Source organism: Lynx canadensis, chromosome B1 (genome assembly GCF_007474595.2).
Source record: "Lynx canadensis isolate LIC74 chromosome B1, mLynCan4.pri.v2, whole genome shotgun sequence".
NCBI classification, from domain to species: domain Eukaryota; kingdom Metazoa; phylum Chordata; class Mammalia; order Carnivora; family Felidae; genus Lynx; species Lynx canadensis.
Window position 1 is genome coordinate 20866798 of NC_044306.2, and position 18278 is coordinate 20885075.

General features: G+C 41.5%; 1 protein-coding gene across 1 annotated transcript in view; it reads left to right on the forward strand.

The window, feature by feature from the left end:
* The window catches only part of MTMR7 (myotubularin related protein 7), a 107516-nt gene that overhangs the window by 50893 nt on the left and 38345 nt on the right, over positions 1 to 18278 (forward strand). The window contains exons 4-6 of the mRNA XM_030312214.1: positions 76 to 233; positions 9637 to 9765; positions 18010 to 18144. Of these exons, the coding sequence (XP_030168074.1) occupies positions 76 to 233; positions 9637 to 9765; positions 18010 to 18144 (422 nt within the window). The remainder of the gene's footprint in view (positions 1 to 75; positions 234 to 9636; positions 9766 to 18009; positions 18145 to 18278) is intronic.

The following is an 18278-nucleotide window of genomic DNA, read 5'->3' on the forward strand; positions in this document are numbered from 1 at the left end:
ACAGACTGCTTCTGGGGAGATTTGGTTCTAGTTTTGGCTTAGCTTCATTTGGCTTTGTTCTCCCTTTTCTTGCAGTGAAATACGAGGAGTTATACTGCTTTTCATTCAACCCCAAGCTGGATAAAGAAGAAAGAGAACAGGGCTGGATGCTGATCGATCTCAGCGAAGAATACAAGCGAATGGGCCTCCCTAATAATTATTGGCAGCTCAGCGATGTGAATAGAGACTACCGAGTGAGTGCAGGCATCTAGTGAAATCTAGATGTTTAATCCAAGTGAACTCCTGATGCCCGTGGCTTTGCATGACTGACCTAATCTCCTTTAATTTCTTAGCTCTTTGTAGATACAGATCTGTAGATTTGCAAGTCTCCCCTGGTTATTACCAGCTACATTTCCTACCTGCACCGGAATCAAAAAGTTTGGAAACTTAGAGACCTCCCCCACCCCCCGACACACAAACCCTTCCCCTAATGTTTGAGGAAATGGAAACTCAGAGAAGTCCAGTGGCCTCATGGCCAGGCAGTGGGTGGGAGAGCAGGCCAGGGCCAAGTTCTCCTGTCAGCTCTTTTTATAGTGTGGTGAGTGATTAGTGGGGAAGTCACAGAGACTCTGATGGCAGTCTGGCACCAGCTCCTCTCTGTACTCACTGAACTCTTGATTGGTACACAAGGTCACCAAGAGGCTTCCCTAGAGAAATGTGGCGAGATGTGTCTACGTTTACAGAAAGGCCTATGGAGAGGAAAGGAGGCAGAAGGGGCAGAACCAATGCTGTATTGTCCCTAATGATGGGCTTACAAATCAGTGTTGGTTTCCCTATGACGTTTTTAAATATTTTAAGTAATAAAAGTAGCGTAAGAATGTTGCAGAGAATTTATAAAAAAAAAAAAGAACATTGCCCTCACATTCTTTTGTTAGGTTTTAAAATTTTACTTCAGATTTTTTTCTCATCTGCATAATTTAATGTCCTTTCTTATATAAGTAATGCATTGAATAATTTAAAATTGGAAAATACATAGGAAAAGGAACTGTTCGAATGTATGTAATGCAAATGGAATCATACAACACATGCGTTGTGTTCTGCTTTTCCTCACACATCATATTGCATTTTCCTGTCAATAAATATATTTTATATAATTTAAAAACATCGTATAACAATTGTGTAGTATGACTGTCATATTCTGTCTACCTAATCTCCAATTTTTAGACAGATTATTATTATTTTTCACTATTTAAAAAATTTTTTTTAATGTTTATTTATTTTTGAGACAGAGAGAGACAGAGCATGAGCAGGGGAGGGTCAGAGAGAGAGGGAGACACAGAATCTGAAACGGGCTCCAGGCCCTGAGCTGTCAGCCCAGAGCCCGACGCGGGGCTTGAACTCACGGACCGCGAGATCATGACCTGAGCCGAAGTCGGCCGCGTAACCGACTGAGCCACCCAGGCGCCCCTATTTTTCACTATTTTAAATAACATAGTGAGAACATCCTGGTAGCTATATCTTTGCCCATGTTAAAATTCTTTTTAAAGACAGATTCCTAAAGGTCAAATTTCTGTGTCAAAAACTTTACACAAATTTTTGTACACATTGTCAGCAAGAACTGCAGATTTATATAAATTCTCAGCAGCTGTGTATGAGAAGGCTTGATTTCTTGTGCCCTCACAGGGAAAGAGTTTCATTCTTAAACAATTTTCTTGACAATTTGATAGTGGGACAAGCAATTTCTCAATTTAACTGACATGCTTTGATTTCTTGATTGTAGATTTGTATATGCTTCTTGGCCATTTACACCTTATCTCCTGTTAATTGGTTACATTTTTAAAAATTTTTATTATTGAAGCATCGTTGACATACAGTGTTATACTAGTTTTTGGTGTGTAGCATAGTCATTTGGCTATTGTACACATTATGTGATGTCCAGCCCGGTAAGTATAGTCACCGCACATCATTACCACAGTATTGTTGACTATATTCCCTTTGCTGCACTTTTCATCTCTGTGACTTATTTATTTTATAGCCGGAAATTTGTTCCTCTTAATCCCTTTCACCTATTTCTCCCATCCTTCCACCTCTCCCCTCTGGAAACCACCGGCTTGCTCTCTGTATTTATGAGTCTATTTCTGTTTTTTGTTTGTTTCTATGTGTGTGTTCATTCGTTTTGTTTTTTATATTCCACATATAAGTGAAATGATGTGGTATTTGTCCTTCCCTATGTGACTTGTGTTTTACTTAGCAAAATGCCCTCTGGGTTCATTTATGTCACAAATGGCAAGATCGCATTCATTTTTATGGCTGAATAATATTCCTCTGTGTGTGTGTGTGTGTGTGTGTGTGTGTATACACACACACCACATTTATTCTTTTCATTTATCTGTTGATGGACGCAAATTGGCAAATTGCTTCCATATCTTGGCCATTGTAAGTAATGCTATAATGAACAGAAGGATGTGTATGTATTTTTGAATTAGTGTTTTTGTTCTCTTTGGGTAAATACTCAGCAGTAGGATTGCTGGGTCGTATGGTATTTCTATTTTTAATTTTTTAAGAAACTTGCATACTGTTTTCCACAGTGGCTGCAACAATTTACATTTTCACCAACAGTGCACGAAAGTTCCCTTTTCTCTACATCCTTGCCAACACTTGTTATTTTTTGTCTTCTTGATACTAACCATACTGACTGGTGTGAGATGATACCGTCGTGGTTTTGAGCTGCATTTTCTTGATGATTAGTGATGTTGAGCATCCTTTCATGTGTCTCCTGGCCATTTGTGTGTCTTCTTTGGAAAAAAATAGTTGTTTAGGTCCTATGCCCATTTTTTTTTCCTGGGATTATTTTGATTTTTTGGTGTTGAGTTGGGTAAATTTTTTACATATTTGGGGTATTAACCTCTTATCATGTATATTATTTGCAAATATCTTCTCCCATTGTTTGTTTTATTGGTGGTTTCCTTTGCTGTGCAGAAGCTTTTTATTTTAGTATAGTTCCAATAGTTTATTATATAAATATATATATATTTATTATATATATATTATATATATATTATTATATATATATTATATAAATATATATATATTATTATATAAATATATATATATTTGATTGCTAGCCATAGTAGTAAAAACAGTATGGTCCTGGGACAAAAATAGACACATAGATGAATGCTCTTAAACCTCTCTAAAGTGCCCTCCGGATCACCCCCTGCTCCAGTGCCACTGACTGAAGTCTGGTGTTATTCTTCCCTTGTTTGTGTGTAATGTGTCTACATTTGTAAGTAGTAATATGTGGTATTATTTTGTGTGTTTTTTATGCTTTCTACACATGGTATTGTGCTGAATGTCGTTTACTGAAACTTGATATTTTGCTCAGCATTGTATTTGTGAGATTCATTTCATTTAATAAACACATCTGTAATAGTCACCACATGCCACTGTTCTAAAAAGCCTGACAACTGTTAGCAGTACCATGTGGTAGGTGTTGTTAGTATCCCTGCGTTGCAGATGTAGAAACTCAGGCATAGCCCAGTTAAGTAACTGACCAAGACCCAGAGAAGTTCAGAAACTGTTGATACCTTTAGCTCTCATTCATTCATTTTTCACTATTGTATCATATTATATTTTACAAATATACCATAGTTCTAAAAGTTATTCTTATCCTTGTCTCCTTCTCTCTCTTTCTCTTTTTGTTTTATCATCACAAAGCTGTTAACTGGCTAATACATGACTCATGGTTGAGCGTTTCCATCTAGGAGTAGAATTTCTGAGTTAGAGGGTATGTGGATTTTAACATTACTAGATATTGCCAAATTCTTTCCCAAAGTGTGTACGTGGAGTTAACAGACCTGATAGCAAGATATACAAGTTCTCACTACTCCACAGACTCACCAACAGTTGGCATTGACATTATTTGGCGATACACCTACTCATGGATCTAGCAGTATTACTTGTGGGAATTTATTGTAAAGAGTTAATAGCATACACACATGATGTACACGGTGATTTATTCAGGCATTGTTTGTAACAGCGTATGTTAGAAGAAACTAAAATTTCTTAATAGAGGACCAGTTAAATAATTTTTGCTCTATCCATATAATTAAATTAGTATGTAACCATTAAAAAATGTGGAAGATATTCATGTACTAATAAGGAAAGATTATTAAAGTATATTGTTAGTTTCAAAAAAGCAAGGCAGAGAAGCACCTGGCTGGCTCAGTCAGTGGAGTGTGTGACTCTTAATTCTGGGGTTATAACTTCAAGGCCCACATTGGGTGTAGAGATTACTTAAAAAAGAAAATCTTTTAAAAAAAGCATTAAATATAGTGTGACATCTATTATCTGAAAAAGAGGGAGAAAAATAAGAATATATATTTGTATGTATGCAATTGCCCCAAAATGATAACCTGGAGAATAGGTGGGAATGGGGTGAACAGAACACAAGGATATGCACCTTTTTTGTATTGTTTCATGTTTTTAACTATGTGAAATTATTAATCAAAAAATTAAATTAAAAAAATGCCAGTGTTATTGGTGTGAAGTTGATATCAGTGTGGTTTTACTTCCATCTTCCACATCACTGACAAGTTTGACCTTATATTCATTGGCAATTCACGTTGGCTCTCTATGACTTGCCTGTTTGTTATTTTTGATCCTTTTTTTCCATAAGATTATTTGTCTTTTTCTTATTGAAAAGACATATGTTAACATTTATAGCTGTTACAAATATCTCCTCTCAGGAGACATTTTTACATACTATTCCTGGGGAATCGTTGGGTCCTCAGAAGTTTTGAATTGTCAGTGTTTACTATTTTGTTTCATGTTTCAGTATATTGTTGTTGTTGTGTGTGTTTTTTTTTTTTTTAAATCCTGGCCTACTTGCTAAACTCTATCCCAGTTTGATGCTGTATAATATCCATAATTACATTTATATTAATTATGGTTATTATGGTTTTCTAGTAAATTTTGATGTTGTAGAGGTCAGTTCTTTCCACATAATTCTTCTGATGTCATGAATTTATAGATTATTTGGGATAGAATGGATACGTGATACTGAATTTTCTTCATAATTACATTTAAATCTAACAACCATAATCTTACACCGTGAGTAGACATTTGGGGCTTCTTTGTCTCCATCATTATGAAATATGTGGCAGTGGATTTTTAGCCTTGAAATGAAAGGGAGGAAAATCCAAGTTTAGTAAAGAAAATTGGGTACCTTTTGAAATTTTTCAAAAATATGACACGCCCTTGAGTGAGGAAGAAAATGAATCTAGGCTGCATCTTGTGGAATAATATTTTCTTGGAGACACAAGTTCTTCCTATTTTTGAAGAGATTTCCTTCTAGAACTAGTAGCACAAACATGACTCATATTTAGTCACTTATGTCCTACATGTGGAGACTGCAAAACATGAGTTAGTCAGCATTTCTTTTCAAAAGTAACATGCAGCAAACCCAAACTAACAACCAAAAGATTGTGTTGAAGCAGAAAAGGTGAAAACCTAGGGGATTTTCTGATTTTACTAATATGATGGAAATAGTGAGAAAGACGATGTGCCCTTCTCTATTACCAACTTAGAAATATAATAAAAGTTGATTCAAAAACTTTCTGACTCACAGTCCATTGAGAAAGTTGTGGCATCATGCATTACTTTGTTTTCACCTCATAGTTGAGAAAATGTTTACTTCTTCCTCCCTTCTTTTACAAGAGTTATGTCTTTCTTCTTAGAAAGAAACAGGTTCAGAACCTGTGCCGCCCTTTTCTGTGTGTGTGATGTTTTCAGACTCATTACCACCACCACCACCATCATCCTCATCATCAACTCTGTCATCATTCCTATGAGTTCTCTTTATAAGACTTGCCTGTGATAGTCTAACTCTCAAAGTGAAGATTTCCCTTTGTACGTAACTCCTGAAATTGTCTTTCTTAAATAAAAGAATTATCGTTCACTACTTAGGTTAAAATTTTAACCTGTTTCTCTTGGAATAAAATTTAAAATATAGTAGGAACCAGTAATTTACAATCTTGTCGATTTCCATTTTCTACAGCTGTATTTTGTGTGCTACATATTATTTTATTATATTTATATGTAAATTGTTTTAGGCAACTCACACCCTCCTTCTCCCCTAATATTATATCATAAATTCCTTGAAATAAATTTTAGATACTAAATGTTTAAGAAGAAAGCTGTCTATATAGATACAAGGCTCTGGCAACTAACTCTCCAAAGTGCTCAGCTGAGTGGTCCTCCATAGATACAGAGGTCTAATCAAGACATCTCGGATGGCATCTCAGGTGGATACTACCTTGCAATGGTAAATGAATTTACTGCAAGATTATAACTGGGTCAAAAGAGATTAACTTTCCTGGGAATGCGAAGTCCTTGAAGCCAGTAGCTCTTTTGTTATTCATTACTGCCCCAGCACCTAACATAATGCCTGGCACGTATTAAGTATTCAGTAGACAACAATATCATACTAAAATCATCAACAACATTGTACTATAATCATCAAACTTGCTAAGTAAGAGACTAGAACTTAATAATCCCAACCACTGAAAAGAAATGATATTCATGTAACGTGATAGAGGCGCTGATTATCACTACAGTGGCAGTCATATTACTGTATATAAATGTATCAAATTAACATGTGTACACCTTAAATTACACAATGGTATATGTCAAATATATATATTTTTAAACTAGTTGAATGAGTGAAACAACTATCCAAAGAGATTTTCTGGGCAAGGCTAAAAAACCAAGATAGGCAGGCACTCTTGGCAGGCTAATTTATTTAGTGGAGGACAAAAAAAATCATTTCCTTATTAATAAAAAAAAAAAGTATGCAGAAATGATTTTAACTTATTCTGCCTTCATTGGCCTAAGCAGCTAATGTAAAGAAAGAAAATTCAGAAGAAAAGCTTTTTGTACTTTTCTGAACTCCCATTCTCTCTGAATTTTCCTACGTAATTTTCCAAACCAGACAAAATTTGGGGACGTGCATTGATTAGTTTCAGAATTTGGTAGCCTAAATTGCACCATGCTGTGCATTATTCATTGTCAGAATTTTTACTATGACTGCGTGAGCTTATTGCAAAAATGAGAGTGGTCAGTGCTATCCATGACTGTTTTTTAAATTTCTCCGTGAAAGTGCCATCTGCTTTCATGAACGCAGGGTGGATTCACTTTTTTTTCCAGCTTGGTTAAGAATTTGTATCTTGAAACCTGAGCTAATAGACACCACGAGTCTGACTTTTTTCCAAAGGTATTTTAGCTTCTCTTAGAGCTTCCCATGCAAGAGCTTATCAGAATGTCCATATTTCAGTTCTTAACCTTGAACTCTTTTTCACCTCGACTCAGTACTCTGGGGGAAGCAGGAGCCCCTGTAAATGGCATTGGTGTGTCCCTAGAGGGGAGGCCATGACCACCACCGACTGGGTTGAGGTGTTAAGCTCTTGGTGTTTGCTCATGCTAACCAAAAAGGTCTACGTTGCCTTCACTGTGGTGAGGGAGGGCCCAGGTCTTCTTAAAGGGCAGGAAAGTTTTTCCTGCTCTTCTGGTGAAGAAAGAGGACCCGGAGTGGATAGCAAATGGTCAGGTCCCTAAGTAGATTGGGTCCAGGAGTATTAAGGACATTGAGTTCTGGGTGTTTATCTCTCCTTTGGTCCTACACCAGGTATGGTGCACATAAAGGCTCCAGCGTGACACAAGCTGGGCATCCTTTGGCTGTGGGAGGCCACAAGAGGACCTGACAGGAGCTCCACGGTTCCTAGCTCACCTCTTTGTTACTCAGAAAGCCTGTGTGTAATAGGCATGTTGAGAAATCTCACCTATTACTTCCTTATTTAATTTAATCATAACTTTGCAATTCCTTAGTGTTGTATAGTGAAGAAAATAGGTGATTCCCGCCTTACTGAAAACCTCCCAATTTCCTTTTTAAAACTTATTTTAAGGAAATGTTGTAAGTCTGGTACAACGATTACATGTCTCTTGAACTTCAAGCTGGCGGGTGTGTCCTGTCTAGTGACATTCTAGCCGACTGACTGAAGAGAGGTGCAGATGCCAGATTTGCATGGGGAGGAGGGTGTAGTGTCTTGTGGTGGTTATTCCAGTAAGAACCCTCTGCGTCCAGCTAGGTTGGACCATCTATTCTTGGGGCAAGATTTTCCTCCAGAGTATCAGTGTTCCCGGTACAGGATTTCCTCCGGAGTGTCAGTGCTGGAGCCTTGAAGTCTCTGAAGTCTTTAATAATCTTCCCTGAAATGTCTTTGGCTCAATGGTGAAATTACACTTGGAGCCTGAGAATGTCACTTTTGTGGTCCTTTTATCTCCTGCTCACTGTCGTGCACCAGTCTGGTAACAAAGACAGTGGAGGCAGGTCGGGGTGGGGAGGTACCATCACAGGATGATTTTCATGAGCTGTGGAGAGGAGGCTTGGCTCTTGCTTGGGGTGGGTTTCTGTTGCCTTCAGTTCCATCTTTGTAGAGGAGTGAGTGTGAGCTGGAGGTAGACCAAGGACAGGCAGCTAATGCATTTCCCTGTTGTTACTGCTCTTTGAGGACTCTTGAAATGGCCAAGAAGAAGGTGCTTGACTTCTGGAAAATAGCAGCCACTTTGGCAAAATCCAGGGAAATGCCATCTAGGCGATCTTCACATTGAAAAAAGATCGACTGGCTGATGTCAAAGCGAAATACATACTGAGCCACACGTCAGCAATTACTGTTGCTACCTCTAACATTTTTGTTAGACCTAGTGGTTTATAAAGTGCTTTGTCGTGGGTGTTACCTGAGTTGATCCTTACATCGACCTGTCGGGTATTATTTCTGTGTGTCATCAGTTTCAGAGGTCAGTGTAGTTTGACATTCCTGAAGGTCATGAAATTGGCAAATTGCAGCTATGTTCTGAAATGCTGATTCTGACTGAATCACAAGATCATTCCAAGGCTCCAGAGTTTACACTTTGGGAATCACCACTAGTGATGGGCAGAAAGAATAAAATCATTTCTTACCATCTGTAAAATCAACATGTAAGAAACAGAAATAAAGCTGTTAAATTGTGTGGTACCAAGTCAGATCTAGAGAGTTACCTGAGCTGGAAGTGCAGGGAGGAAATTTCTTGAAGGAGATGGAGTTGGGTTGTCCCTCGAGAATGGAGGAGATTTGGGAGAACCCAATGGAAGAAGTTTCTAGGGAGGACACTGGCTGGACTGCTTTCTTGGAGGCAGGAGTGCACATGTTGTGTGCTGGGGACAGAGAAATGGCCCCGGGGGCTCACCCCTGGTGCTTGCCTCCCACTGTCAGGCTATCTTTCACTCAAACAGGCAGCGAAATTGTTTTCAGCTCCCAGGATGCCGAATTATAATTTGTCCCTTCTTGAGGTGAGAAATGCCCACCTGTCCCTGTCTTGCTGCTCGCAGTGCCCGTAGACAGAACGGGCAGTGCACAAGGACAGGTTGCTAAAGAGTGTTTGCTTCTCTTTGTGAGGATTTCATGGAGTCACCAGCTCTTCATTTCTCCGAAGTAGCTGTTGGTAACTCGGTTAAGAAAACGTATACGTGCAATGTATAAGTATGCTGAATGGAATTTCTTGTGGCAGTTCACAAAGCATTACTGGATTGCCTAAAAATTCCCCTTGTGTTTTCCGTGACAGGTTTGTGATTCTTACCCTACTGAACTGTATGTTCCCAAATCGGCCACAGCACACATCATCGTGGGGAGTTCCAAATTCCGGAGCAGACGGCGATTTCCTGCCCTTTCTTACTACTATAGAGATAACCACGTAAGTCTCAAGGCATGCTTTTGTTTTATGCTTTGCTTTTCTTGTTTTATCATAAACAGGCACTCTCTAGCAGTGTTCTGCTGTGTGCGTGTGTGTTTGGGTTCTTAAAGGGATGTGGATATTGCTGTATGTGGCATGACACAACACAACTATGCTTGAACTCTTACCTTATGTAGAAGTCGACCTTTCATGTTTATTTGATAATAAAGTAATGGGGATACAATCAGAAAACAGTTAAATGTAATCATTCAAGTGAGTTCCTATCCTTTTTTTTAATTAAAAAAATTTTTTTGTTAATGTTTTTATTTATTTTTGAGACAGAGAGAGACAGAGCTTGAGCAGGGGAGGGGCAGAGAGAGTGGGAGGCTCAGAATCTGAACCAGGCTCCAGGCTCTGAGCTGTCAACACAGAGCCCGATGTGGGGCTTGAACTCAGACCACAAGATCATGACCTGAGCTGAAGTTGGATGCTCAACCAACTGAGCCACCCAGGCGCCCCAACCTGTCCTTTTCTAAGTGGTCACCTCGGACAGCTCTGTGCTTATTCCAACAGTGCTGGAGATCCTTCGAAACACCTGCTTTAGAAAAGCTCCTGGAATCCATGGCACCTTCTTTTTGAGAATGGGTTTTATTTTTAAAATATTGTTTATAAAAGCTAGGATTCGATTTGTCTGCAGCTAACAGAGACTCTAAGTAAACGCTGCATTAAACAAGATAGAACTTTTTTTTCTCTCACATAACACTGCAGAGGTGGGCAGTCCAGGCCTGGAATCCTGTTCTCCACTACTCAGCCCGCAGGGACCCAAGCTCCTTGCACCCTTCTGCTCTGCCTTTCCGAGTCTTTGGCGCAAATTGAGGGACATAGTAGATGACTTAGTAGCAGCCATCACTTCCACACAGCAGCAGGTGGAGGAGGGCTAATGAGCCCTCACAGCTTTCCGAGGAAGCCTCCAGAAACTGCCATGAGACTTCTGCTCACAGAAGTGATGAATTGCACAGGGCAGGCGAGAAAATGCAGTCTTAAGGGTAACCGTGGAAACAACTAAAACTTGTTCCATTTCTATGAAGGACAGGAAAACAAAAACAGGAGTCCACAATGGCCCTTGCCACACATTTCAGGAATTACTTGACCTTAGCCAGGTGAAAAGTTTGATTTTCAAGCTAGATGTTATAGTTGTTGATTGAAAGCCAAATTAATAGCCATAAATAATTATAACAGATGTCTGTGAGTGTGTATGCACATGCATGTACCGATGGGCAGGGGGGTCGGGTAGGTGCTGTGTCTGATTCTAGAAGGAGGTTTCCAAAAATACCATGAACAATGCCATCTTCTTCAGGGTAAGCATACAGCCTTCTGTGTCGCCTGCTTTGGAGGAAAATATTCATTTAGCAGTGTAATTTCCATTAACTGGAAGGATATAAATGGTCTTATTTTTCGTTAAACTCACTGCTCTGAAATGGGGTCTAAAAAAGGCAAGGATAGTATTAATGTTCTGTATTACTTGACTCCAACTATATTTAAGCCTACACAGAACTGGAACAGGTACTGAAAGTCAAATAAAGATAGGAATTTCTTTAAAAAAAACCATGATGGAATGAATAGGGAATTTCATGACATCGTATTTGAAATTAGGATACCAGTAGCATTGGCACTTTTTGGAGCATCCATTCGTAAAGAAGTAAGAGAGGGAGGATCTTTTATTCTTTTATTGTTGTTTAGAGGTAAGGGTGGGCTGGCTATTTATTACTTTTTTTTATAAAATTTTTTTTAACGTTTATTTATTTTTGAGACAGAGAGAGACAGAGCATGAACGGGGGAGGGTCAGAGAGAGAGGGAGACACAGAATCTGAAACAGGCTCCGGGCTCTGAGCTCTGAGCTGTCAGCATAGAGCCCGACGCGGGGCTTGAACTCACGGACTGCGAGATCATGACCTGAGCCGAAGTCGGCCGCCTAACTGACTGAGCCACCCAGGTGCCCCTGGGCTGGGTATTTAAAAAGTGAGCCTAGAGGCGCCTAGGTGGCTCAATGGGTTGAGCGTCCGACTTCGGCTCAGGTCATGATCTAATGGTTCATGAGTTCGAGTCCTGTGTTGGGCTCTGTGCTGACAGTTCAGACCCTGGTGCCTGCTTCAGATTCTGTCTCCCCCTCTCTCTGCCCCTCCCCTGCTCACTCTGTCTCTCTCAAAAATAAATAAAAACATTTAAAAAATTTAAAGTGAGCATAGTATCCATCCTACTGCCTTTCCTTCTGTTTTGACATTCTTGAGAAAAGGAATTTTTTTTTTTTTTTTTTTTTTTGGTCACTGTGAGTATTGCAAAGGGCAAGTGTGTGCTGTCTCAGAATGGGTTAGAAGTTTTAGCAATTAGAGCTCAGAGGCCAGCCTCTTCACCTGCTGACCTCAGATTCTCATTGTTCCATTGCTGCTCTTGTGTGCCATTCATTCTCTGATCTCCAGGCTTGAAAATGAATCATAACAGCCATCAGTTATAGTTTAAAATAATTGATTTCTTGTATTTAGAACTTCAAGGAAGACAATACTTCATGTTTTAGCTCTTCTTACAAAGAAAGGAACAGAGATGCGTTTCTTTTTTTTATATGTTTTTTTGTTTACTTTTGAGAGAAAGAGAGAGAGACAGAGAGCCCACAAGCGTGGAGGAGGGGCAGAGATGGAGACAAAATCCTAAGCAGGCTCTGCGCTGTCAGCGTAAAGCCCGATGTGGGGCTTGAACCCGTGAGCCGCGACATCATGACCTGAGCCGAAGTCCAATCTTCAGCTGACCGAGCCACCCAGGCACCCACAGAGATGTGTTTCTAAGCGTTGTTGATGAGCTGGTTACTACAGGGAAATACTTAGCGTGCCCGTACATGCATACCCACTCTCCCACCCCCATGAATTAACTCTCTGCTGCAGGTAGCATTATGATCCATTTTGTTTTTTATAACATTTGGGTTTTAATATCAAAGTTAACTGTGTAAATCCTTCTGATGCAACCAGGGATTTTTATAAAGGGAAATATGATCGGGTGGATTTCTGTGGTTAAATGGAAGACGTTTGAGATAACAAAGCAGCAGTTCGTGCTGTCGTTGCTTAGGAAAACTCATACCTAAACCAGGCAGTCTTGCATGCAAAGTAAACAGATAGAAATCGTGTAAATGGTGTAAATGTGCTGATCTTTCTTTCTTCCCTTTTGTGGTTTCAGACTTTATAGACTTAAGAATATGTATTCCTGGGGTGCCTGAGTGGCTTAGTTGGTTAAGTGCTGACTTCGGCTCAGGTCATGATCTCACGGTTCATGGGTTCGAGCCCTGTGTTGGGCTCTCTGCTGACAGCTCAGAGCCTGGAGCCTGCTTTGGATTTTTTGTCTCCCTCTTTCTCTGCCCCTACCCTGCTTGCTCTCTTTCTCTGTCTCTCAAAAATGAATAAACATTTAAAAAAAAATAAAAAGAATACGTATTCCTATCCCAATAAAACTTATGCTTGTGAATAAGAATATCGTATTCTTTAAACTACTATTTCCCACATATCCTTTTGTTACCAAAGAGACACTTCTGATGGAGAGGTGGCTTGGCTAATGTGGGGTGTGGGACCCGATAGTTAGGTTAAGAGAAGCTTGGAGTGCACATCATTGCATGAACTAGAAGTCCTGTGGAGAATCCTTTGATAGAAATGCCTCTGCTGAGGGTACATAATTCCTTTTCGATCAGTTTTTATCATATATGGTGTTAAAATCATATCCTATTCACTTGTTGATGAGATTAGGACTCCTGCCCTAGGGCTCCAGAGAAGGCTGAGCCCATGACACCCGACACTGGACGAATGAAGTTGTCAGCAGTGTATTTGTTGTGCACACTCACTTCCCAGGAGGGGAGGACATGGCTGCCCTACAGGCCATGCAGGGCTGCACTCAGGAATAGAGGGAACCAGCAGGGATTGTGGGAGGCGGGCTTTGTAGTACCAAGAGGGTGAGGTGACCTCAGGTTCCTGCGAGGATGTGATTGACTTGGTTAATTCCATGGGCTGGCAGGTGCCTGAAACCCTCAGCTCAGACTTCAGCAGGAGCTACATCTGGTCCGTAGGGAGAATTGTCCAGCCAGGGAGCTTTGTCCATAGGAGCAGATGTAAAGGGGAGCTGGCCCTCCCAATTTTACCAGATGTCACAGGCAGCACAAAATAATAATTTTAGGCCTTGAACTGCCTATGGGTTATATAAAGCCATCCAGACTCCCTTTGGATATCAAACTGTTGACAGCTTTGTACATAACAATTACAGATGTATAAATTATAAATGTCACTTATGTTCAGAAGCCTGTGCCTGTTTGTTATTTACCAGCCCTTAGAATTGCCGTATCCTTTGTTCTTTCTTATTAAATGTTTTAATTATTTTTTTTTTATTTTTTAACGTTTATTTATTTTTGAGACAGAGAGAGAGCATGAACAGGGGAGGGGCAGAGAGAGAGGGAGACACAGAATCTGAAACAGGCTCCAGGCTCTGAGCTGTCAGCACAGAGCCCGACGCGGGGCTTGAACTCCTGGACCGTGAGATCATGACCTGAGCCAAAGTCAGACGCTTAACTGACTGAGCCACCCAGCCGCCCCTGTTTTAATTATTTTTAAGAAAGCAGTTGTGCTTTAAATTGTGACTAAGTTGGTCTCCTAAATTCACAGCACAAATCTCTGGGAAACTCTGCAAGATTCCCAAAGAGGTGATTTCCCGTAAGAAAAATACAGACCTCCTTTTCTCCTTTTATAACTAATAGTTCTTGAAACTCACTATGTCTTAGGCACAGTTCTAAGAATGTTATATACTTCATCACACTCTGTAGTTTTGCTTTTATTTTCCTCATATTATAGATGAGAAAACCCAGGTTCAAAGACAATAGGTCAGTTACCCAAGATCAGATAGTGAGTGGGAGCAAACCATGGATTAAAAGCCAGACCTTCCTGAATGCTGCATCTTAATTCTCTATCATGCTTCCTGACTTATGATTTTGTCATGCTATATTATTTTGGCTAAGAATCCCGGATCAGAAAATATTATGCCTGGATGCAGTGTCTGGCTTCCCTAATTATTAGCTATAATTAGCCCTAATTATTGACAGCGAGTAAGTTACTTCCCTTCTCTGTGCCTTGGTTGCCTCGTTTATAAAATGGAGCAAGTCATAGATGTTATTGCATATGGTAGTTGAGAAGATAAAAATATGACAAAGGCTTTGTGATAGTGCTGCCATATAGCACACATTCAGAAAATGTTGGATATTTTAATTATTAGTAGCATTGTAAATGAGGGGCTTGTGACAGTTTACCATGGAAGAGCTTTACCTCTGCTCTCAGATGGGTGACATCAGTAAGAAAGGCCACCAGCGAATGGTAATAGTCTGTCACCAGTGTGACTGTCTGGGGCGTGGACAGGGCGAACAGAAGCACTGTAAGACTACTTACTGTGCCACACAAAATTGGTGGCTGTATGTTCCCTCTGACGCGGGGAAGAACTCTGTGTGGAGCATGTCTATGGGTTATTAAGAAAATATAACTATGAAATATTAAAGTATAGTTGGTTTAGTGGGTTTAATATATCTGGTTTAATTTATTGGCCACATTTCATGGTGTAACTCTGCTCTGACTTAACCCTTCACTTAAAACTAGCGGCTGTCAGCCTGCAGGTCATTGTCATTCCCTGGTTTCATTTCACAATGGAAGTCCCACTTGCTCAGTGAGCGTAGGTGTGGTATGTGCGTTCTCACCAGCTAAATGTGTCTCCTTCCCCTCTAACTCTTCTGATAGTCGAAGAAATTGCCTGGTGGTAGCTGCCTTCACTAGTACTTCTTTAACCCAGATGAAGCTCTAGATCGAATTGTTCTCTTACCCGCCAGAATTCCCTCAGGGCAGCAGGGCAGGCCCTGACCCCCCGAAGAGCAGAAGAAATAGAAAGAATCCCCGGGTAAAGCCCCAAGAAAGCCCTCTGTGGCCCTTATCTTTCTGTCCATCGGATGTTGCTTGTCTTTTGTCACCCAGCCCGCCTTTGGTCCCTGCCCTGCTTCACCTCTCTCCCGGACCAAGCCCTTGCCGGCCATCTCCATCCGTGTTCAGGCCCTCCATCCCTCTCTTCTCCAGCTGCAGGTGCACTTCTGCCAACAGCTCAAGAGTTGTGCAACTCTGGAGAAGCTCTGCCGCCCCTTTGCTTTGCTTGCCACTGTCCCATGCCCTTCGCTCCTGAATTCTGAACCTGGCTGCTGGGCTCAGAGTTCTTCACCCACCTCGATGATTGTCCCTTGCTGTCACAGACTGCAACTGGAACTCTCTGGCAGTTGTCCGGTCATGTGTCTGGCTGTGATGTGGTTCTCAGTCTTGCCAGCAGGTCCTCAGCTGTAATGGTGTAGGTGGTGTAGATAGTATAGATGGTATAGGTGGTGTAAATGGTGTAGATGGTGTAGGTGGTATAGATGGTGTAGGTAGTGTAGATAGTGTAGGTGGTGTAGGTGGTGTAGATGGTGTAGGTGGTGTAGATGGTGTAGATGGTGTTGATGGTGTAGGTGGTGTTGATGGTGTAGGTGGTGTAGGTGGTGTAGATGGTGTAGGTGGTGTAGGTGGTGTTGATGGTGTAGGTGGTGTAGATGTTGTAGGTGGTGTTAATGGTGAGGATGATGTAGGTGGTGTAGGTGTTGTTGATGGTGTAGGTGGTATAGGTGGTGTTGAAGGTGTAGGTGGTGTAGATGGTGTAGGTGGTGTTAATGGTGAGGATGATGTAGGTGGTGTAGGTGTTGTTGATGGTGTAGGTGGTGTAGATAGCGTAGATGGTGTAGGTGGTGTTGATGGTGCAGGTGGTGTAGATGGTGTAGGTGGTGTTGATGGTGCAGGTGGTGTAGATGGTGTAGGTGGTGTTGATGGTGTAGGTAGTGAGAAACATTCCCGCCTTCTCCAGTGAGGACCACCAAAGCTTCCTGGTCTTCCTGGGAAACCCAAACCCTCACTGAGTGTTCCTGGGTTGAACGTTAGGGACACGTAGGCTGTGCTTGGACTCAGAGCTGGGTTGTCCCTTCAGGGGTAGAGACTTGAAGTGCAGGTGCCCCGAGTGGACTCTGCCATGACTCTCTTTGGTGAGTTTCCCCTGCTTAGCCTGCCCGCCCGGAGCTAGAGGGTTCTCTTCCTCCCTGACCACCATGCCCTCCATCCTCTTCCCCAGTGGGCTCGCAGCCTCAGTGTAGGTTCTTGGAGAGTCATTCCTTTATTTTAAATGTTAACATCAAGTCCACAAAAAATACTTTGCCACAGAAGCATAAGTTTTATAGCTGCGAGGTTGTATCCGTGCTCACCTAATAATGCAGGGAAAGTTTTGCGCTGTTGTCTATGTTGTCTGGTGGTATGGTTTACTCTGTCAGAATCGCAGAATTGGGAAATTGCGAATAGAACGCAGGCCGATTCCAGAGAAGCCCCCCGCTTCTCTCACACCGGGGCCATCGGGGTGTATGCCTGCTGACCTTAGGTGCCCGAGCTACCAGCTGCCTGGGCTTTCCTCATAGTGAAAACGTTCCCATTTAGTATTAGAGTTGGGTTTTGGTATCTGTTTCTAAATGAGCTGATAAAAAATTTGGAAAGCATTACAAAATAACGTGTTTTTAACTAGTCTTGCTATTAGCAAGTATCCTGTAAATTTTAGGAGAATAGTTATTTATTTTGTATTTCTACCTTCAAGAAAATAAAATAATACCTGTGGAAAGGAAAATAAGCTATTTATTTATTTTTAATTTTTTTTAATGTTCATTCATTTTTGAGAGACAGAGAGAGAGAATGTGAGCAGGGGAGGGGCAGAGAGAGGGAGACACAGAATCTGAAGCAGGCTCCAGGCTCCGAGCTGTCAGCACAGAGCCCGACACGGGGCTCAAACCCACGAACCGTGAGCTCATGACCTGAGCCAAAGTTGGACGCTTACCTGACTGACCCACCCAGGCACCCTGAAAATAGGCTACTTAGATGGCTTTACATTTCATCAGTTAGGTCCTATCTCAACATCCATGCACACTCCTAATTTCTTACACTGAGAAACTTTGCACTGTTTGCCCTTGTGGTTTCTTTGGCCTGCATTAAAAAGAAACCAAGCTGGATTTTTGGAAGGCATTCAGATACTTCTGCAAGCTGGCGTGGGGTGTAAGTGAGCCCGGGGCTCGTGGTTGGGGACACAGTCTGCAGCCGTCCGTGGGAACAGTGGCGCGCTTTCTGATGCTGTGGCCGCGGCCTCTCCCCTCAGGCCTCCATCTGTCGGAGCAGCCAGCCTCTGTCTGGCTTCAGTGCCCGCTGCCTGGAGGACGAGCAGATGCTTCAGGCCATCAGGAAAGCCAATCCAGGAAGTGACTTCATTTACGTCGTGGACACTCGGCCCAAAGTAAGTGTTGCTGTTCCGTCCCGATGCATGTCTTTGCAGCTCTGAAGCCTGAAACTGGAGACGAGGCAGAGCCAAGGAAATGGACGGCTGTCCCCCACTCAGGGCGCTTCATCTGCAAAGGGGCTGTTCCTCTT